Consider the following 6,407-nt stretch of genomic DNA (forward strand, 5'->3'; position numbering starts at 1 on the left):
TGCTGAGACATAACGGGAACTCTCAAAGGAACTAATTATTAGTAAACAGATTTGTTATTTAGTATCTAATTTTCCTTGATCTGCTAAACCATCAGAACCTTTTATTTAGCTAGTCTATTAATAAAACCTGAAAAATGTATTTACATTTACAGGAATGTCGATATGCACATGACATTCAAGATCCATGTAAGCACAGCTAATGTGACTAGTTTACTGAAAAGAATCAGAACTTAAACAAAGGTATTTAAATGCTTTTGTTTTTGGCCACGTCTGAAACATGTGGAAGTTCCTGGGCGAGGGATGGAACCTGTGCCACAGCAGTGACCCAAGCTACTGCAGTAACAACACTAAATCCTTAAACCTCTGTAAGCTTCTATATTTTACTTCCAAGTGGTTTTCTCACAGTTAGTGAGGAGATTTTCATAAAGTAAAAGAGTCTGAAAGCAAAGCACAGAATACAGAATTTTTCATAAATACTGAAGACAGCAGAATATCTCACAATCAACCTCTGGCCCAAGAAACTGAAGGCTTATTAGTAGCTCCACTGAGAGCAAAGACCTGCCTTTCCCTTCTGTAACTGCCAGAATATTTTATGCAAATAGCCTTACCCAATGATTTTGCCATTAAGACAGTGGTCCTGGGTCTCAAGGGATTCTCACATCCTACTACATACTAGACACTTCTGGGAAGAAAGGAACAGAAGTGAATTCCTTTTTGGATTACAGTTCAGAACAGGGAACCATGGCAAGTGAAGCTGCTGAGCAGTTCTGTTATCCCTGAGCCCTAAAGTTTCTTTTTCATTTCTAAATGAGAATGGTTCTGGTATTTATTTTTCATTTTTCTGTTAAAAGAAATCCACTATTGGAGTTCCTGTCGTGGTGCAGCGGAAATGAACATGACTAGGAACCATGAGGTTGCGGGTTTGATCCCTGGCCTTGCTCAGTGGGTTAAGGATCCGGCATTGCCATGAGCTGTGGTGTAGATCACAGATCCTGCGTTGCTGTGACTGTGGTGTAGGCCGGCAGCTGTAGCTCCAATTAGACCCCTAGCCTGGGAACCTCCATATGCCACAAGTGTGGCCCTAAAAAGACAAAAAGACAAATAAATAAATAAAAAGAAAAAAGAAATCCACTATTACACACTCCTCTGAAAATAATTTGTACTTCAGGGGTTTTTTTTGGTCATGCCCCTCCCAAAAAAAGAAGTTCCTAAGCCAGGGATTGAAACAAAGCCATGGCAGTGACCATGCTGGATCCTTAACCCTCTGAGCCACCAGATAACTTCTGAACTTAAAATTTTAAAGTTGTCTTGCCTTTGCCATTCCTTCAACAATCTGCCTGCTCCATGCTACCCACTGCCACTGCACAAGTGCTGAGGATCTGACTGAACAAAACCAGAACTCATGCCTGCGTAGAACTACATTCTGGATGTGGTATTTGGATCTTCCTCAAATAAGTGACACCACTTACCATGCTCAATTCCATGAAAGAATTGAGAACTATACCAGAAAATAATGGGGGGAGAGATGGAAATAGGAACATACCTTAGTGAAGGTTAGGGATGGCCTCGCCAAGACAGTGACTTTTAAATTGAGACATTAAAGGCAAGATGCTAATCAGGAGAAAAAGTGTTGCAGGCAGAGGGCACAGCATGGGAAAAAGTGGGAGTGGGGGTGGCATTTCATGTGTTTGAGGATGTGAGAGAAGGCCCCTGCTTACTGAGCTGTGAACATGAGGGAGCATGGCATGCTCCATTTGCAAGTACTTCAGTGCATGCTCTTATGTAATTGCTACCAGAAATTTATGAAGTTAGATACCTCACCATTTTCAAAATGAAATAAGCTCAGGAGAGATTAAGAAACTTGTTCAAGATCACATAACAAGTGGTGGAGCTTGGAATCAATTCAATGAAGCTTGAATCCAAAGATCACATTTTCAACTCAAGCTTAAAGTCAAAGTTAGACGGTAGGCAGTAACCAAATCACCTGGGGCCTAATATGCTATAGCAAAGAGCTTGAATTTAATCTTAAAAAGCCACTAAAAGATTTAAGCAAAAGAATAACATTATCTAATTTACATTTCTACTGTGGCTGCTGGGTGAGGCCAGAGGGAGGCCAGGGAGGAGCTGTATGTGTACAAGAAAAGAAATTAATATGTAGCCAGGAGAGAAATGATAGTAGTCTGGACTAGAAAGAGAATAAAGATCTACTTTGGAACAGATCAAATTAGACTTGTCAATGATTTGGATACATGGAATAAGAAAAAAGGAAAAGCTAGGATAACTCTCAGGTTTCTGACTTTAGTAACAAATGGGTCATGATTTATAATAATGAAGTGGTTTGGAATCAGGCTAAGCTGGAAAAGAATAGTAGATTCATTCAATAATTTGACAAATATTCACTAAGCTTCTACTATGTGAGGATATAGCAGAGTACAAAACTGTCTTGTTATCACAGGGCTTACATCCTTGGAGTGAGGGCGGGGCACAGTTGGACATATTTATATGTAAACCATAAGATGGTGATAAGTGCTATAAAAAATAAGGCAGGCTAAGTGGGAAAGGAGGTTACTATTTTAATTAAATGATCAGAAAGAGTTTCTCTAATGTATGAGCAGAAGCCTAAAGGAAACAAAGGAAGCAGCCCTGAAACCTTCTGGGAAAAGAGTTCCTGGAGGTCTGAATAAGACTGCAGTGGTCCTGAACCAGGCATGTTCTTGGTATGCTTGAGGACTGGCAAGGGGGCCAGGGTGGTACTGCAAGTAGGTAAGGGGAAAAAATAGGCAATCAGAGGAGGAATAGACAATAGAGAACTATGGTTAAGGCTTTTTTTTTTTTTTTTTTTTTTACTTTGGGTAAAACAGAAAAGCCCTGGAAGATGTGAACAGAGGCATGGCAGAGTAGTGTTACTCTAGCTGCAATATGGAAATAACACTATAAAGGAGTAAAGGTGGGAGCTAGAGGCAATAATCCTCTGGTATATCAGACCAGGAGGTAGTGAAAGGGCTGGCTTTAGGAAAGGTTTTGTAAGGCAGATGGGATTTGTTGATGGGATTAGATATGGTGGCATTAGAAAGGAGTCAAGGGGACTGGGTCTTTTGGCCTGCGCCAAAGAATAAGGCTATCATTTACTGGGTTGGGATGAGCATGAAAGGAACAGATTTATGATGGATAACTGTGATATCTGTCATATCAAGATGGAGATCCTGGAGTTCCAATCATCACTCAGTGGTTAATGAACCCAACTAGTATCCCTGAGGACTAGGGTTCGATCCCTGGCCTCCCTCAGTGGGCTAAGGATCCCACGTTGCTGTGAGCTGTGGTATAGGCAGGCAGCTGTAGCTCCAACTCGACCTCTAGCCTGGGAACCTCCAGATGCCTTTGCGGGGGGGGGGGGGGGGGGTGCTAAAAAAAGAAAAGAAAAAAAAGATGGAGATCCTCATTACAAATTTAAGTACAGAAAGAGGAGGCAGCTGTCTTCTTGATTTTACAAAGGCCCAAGTTGGAGATATAAGTCTGGTGTCTTCAGCCCATAGAAGATATTTAAATTATGGGAATGGATCTAGGTAAAAGTATAAAGAGAAGAGGATCCAGAACTGAACCCGTGATAAACTCCTTAAGTTAAACAATTCCACCTCATACCTAGGATTCTTACAGCAAAACTGTTTTAATTTTTTTTAATTTTTAAAGCTATCACTTACTACACATGAACAGTTTCTAAAGCCATCAAGTATATCAATGAGGCATAGCAATTAACTAAAAGATTACACCATACAAATCTCAAGAAAAAGAAATAAATTCCATTCATGATCAGAGGACTACCAGGAACTCAAAAAACATTTCCAAATATAGATGTTGTACAATCCAGTGGTTAAGTGCATGGCATAGGGCTCAGGCTGCCTAGATATTAATTCTGGTCCCTACACTTATTATCTGTGACCCAGGGCAAGGTATCATGCAGTTTCCTTAGCAGTTAAGTTGAGGATAATAACTTATTGGGTTGTTGTAATGAATACCTGAACTTTTGCACTCAAAATATTAGATCTTTTACTATCACTAAGTTACTGACACAAATGTTGGGGCTGAGAGACCTTGCAGCTAATCACACTAATTTTTCAATTATCTTAACCAAGGACTTGTAAGTCTCTGTTTAACAAATTTCAAAAGAAGGCCAAAACGTGTTCCTAAATTCAATTCTCTTAACTAAGGGCTTGCAACTCCCAGTCTGGATTTTAAAACAAAGCCAAAACACATTCCCAAACTTCTCAGCACCCAAAACAATCTTTGGAGGCAGAGAGCGGAAAAGGGAGGACTAACTAGCCTAGTTAACACATTACAGTAAGCATGTCTGATAACAAGGTCCATCTGTGACAGGCTACCAGGGCCCAAAAATCTTTTATTTTATTCCTTTCTGGACTCTCCTCTAGAAAATGAACGTGCTTTCGAAGGTAAAGGTTAAACCAAGCTTCTGAATGGGAGTGTAGCAAAGTACTGAGAATCCAACTCTACAGCAGTAACAGGGGAAGACCTCTCCACAGTCACATCTATCTATTTTCCGGAGTACCCAGGAGCATCGTGAGGTGGGACTCCTCCCCAGTGGGTTATGAGGAAATGACAACCTTCATCTTCTGGCCCCCATCCTGGAACCTGTACTCTGGGAGCAAAGCGCTAGCGCAAAGCAGCTACCCTCCCAACCTCCCCCTTCTCTCGCCAGGCTCCGGGGCACGTACTCTGGTCCCAGGCTCCTGTCTCGGAGCCGGTGGTGACACCCGGAGAAAAAACAATGGGGCTGTGACGGCTGCCGTACCTTTCACGGTCGCGGCCGTCGAAGTAGACGAAATCGCCGCTCTGGACGCACTTGGCGCAGGTCAGCCGCCGGCGGGTGGTGTTGCACAGCGGACACCGCTCCACCGCCACGTACAGCCCCTCCGCGTCGTCCACGGAGTCCACGAAGTCCCGGGCGAGTGGCTGGGGCCCACAGCCAGGAGCCTCCGGCGCCCGGGATCCCTTCCCACTGGGAGACGCCATGATGGCCTGAGAGAAGAGCCAGTCACGTGGGATTTTGTTTTCAACCAGGTGCATCCTGGGCGAGGAGGAGGGGCCTGGGAGGGGCCTGAGGAGGCGCCGGGAGCGCCGCGGGGGTCCCGCCACCTCCAAGCCCAGCCTTGCCTAGCCCTTGACCGCTGCAGCCCGAGGCGCTCTCGGTTTTCCTGACATCTCAGGGCTGGCCGATCCCGCGGCAGGAATTACGTTAGTGGGCCGCCTCAAATTTGTGCAAGAAATAGTAAAACGATGCCGTAAGGTTTCTGGGAAAACCGATTGGGAACACAATAGGGAGTTTCTGTAATTCTCTGTGGATGTTTTTAAATTTGGCTAAAAGTACAGCGGAGTTGGGTAGGGAACTGGGTCTTGGAGCTAGACTGAATTTTGCCTCACCCATCTCCCTAATAGCTATGTAATTTGGGGCAAATTACTCACCTCACTGTGCCTGTCTTCTTACGTCATTTAAAGGTAGAGAATTACAGTACCCACCGTAACACCGTGAGGAGTCATAAGTAAATCTGTTTGGTAGGAGTCTGCTAAGTACTCTACTGATAATAGCTAACCAGTGGAAACTGTACTGAATGTGGAAATCAAAGATGTATCTTTCTGAAAAACAAATTTTAAATTAAGGTGCAGCATTCTGCCCCTACTCTGGGCCGTGCTCTGAGAAAAAATTTGAACTAGGTAGAATTGAACATAGTTACATTTTTCCAAGTTTCTTTCTGTGGGGATAAATAGGGTGGGGTCGGAGGATTTTTATCAGAGTAATTAGTGTTTCAATACGTCTATAAACTACAGAAGGAAAAATATTGGGCTCCTAGGTCAAATGATCTACACCAGTGAGTCTCAAAGATTATTTTGGCAGGCTGTAAATTAATGACTGCCCTAAATTTTCTCTCCAGCTAGGGTTTCTCTCCCCTGCCCTTCCATACCCCAAAATTCATAACTGCTTACACTAGGTCTAAAGTAGCGTACAGTGAACACCACAAACTCAGTAATTTGGAAACTGAACTGAAAACCAACCTTTCCCTCCCTGCCTATGTTTCCTCATCTTAATGAAAGACATATTCACTGACCACTTGGAATCAAGGTCCATGACTCCTGTTAGCCCAACCCTCCTTGTTAATCTCCACATCTCCATCAAATGGGGATAATTCCACAACCTAATTAGGCCTTGAGTCTGTAAACTCTGTTCCAGGCTCTTAATCTATTTTAATATAATTACATAGGATTATAAAAGTGTGAAAAAAGCACAAAATCCCCAAACACTTTTCAAAATAAACTTTCAGGAACCATTCAGGTTTAGTGTAAGCGCTAAGATTTATTTTTAAGGAAGAGATAATAATTTTCTCGGACCATTTCAAAGA

At 42.8% G+C, this 6,407-nt stretch overlaps 1 protein-coding gene across 1 annotated transcript in view; it reads right to left on the minus strand.

Annotated features, from left to right (window-relative positions):
- Positions 1 to 5,059, minus strand: part of ATG14 (autophagy related 14) — a 40,883-nt gene extending 35,824 nt beyond the window's left edge. The window contains exon 1 of the mRNA XM_047767412.1: positions 4,805 to 5,059. Within this exon, the coding sequence (XP_047623368.1) occupies positions 4,805 to 5,025 (221 nt within the window). The 5' untranslated portion in view covers positions 5,026 to 5,059. The remainder of the gene's footprint in view (positions 1 to 4,804) is intronic.
- Positions 5,060 to 6,407: the final 1,348 nt, after the last annotated feature.

This window comes from Phacochoerus africanus, chromosome 2, assembly GCF_016906955.1.
Source record: "Phacochoerus africanus isolate WHEZ1 chromosome 2, ROS_Pafr_v1, whole genome shotgun sequence".
Taxonomy (NCBI): Eukaryota; Metazoa; Chordata; class Mammalia; order Artiodactyla; family Suidae; genus Phacochoerus; species Phacochoerus africanus.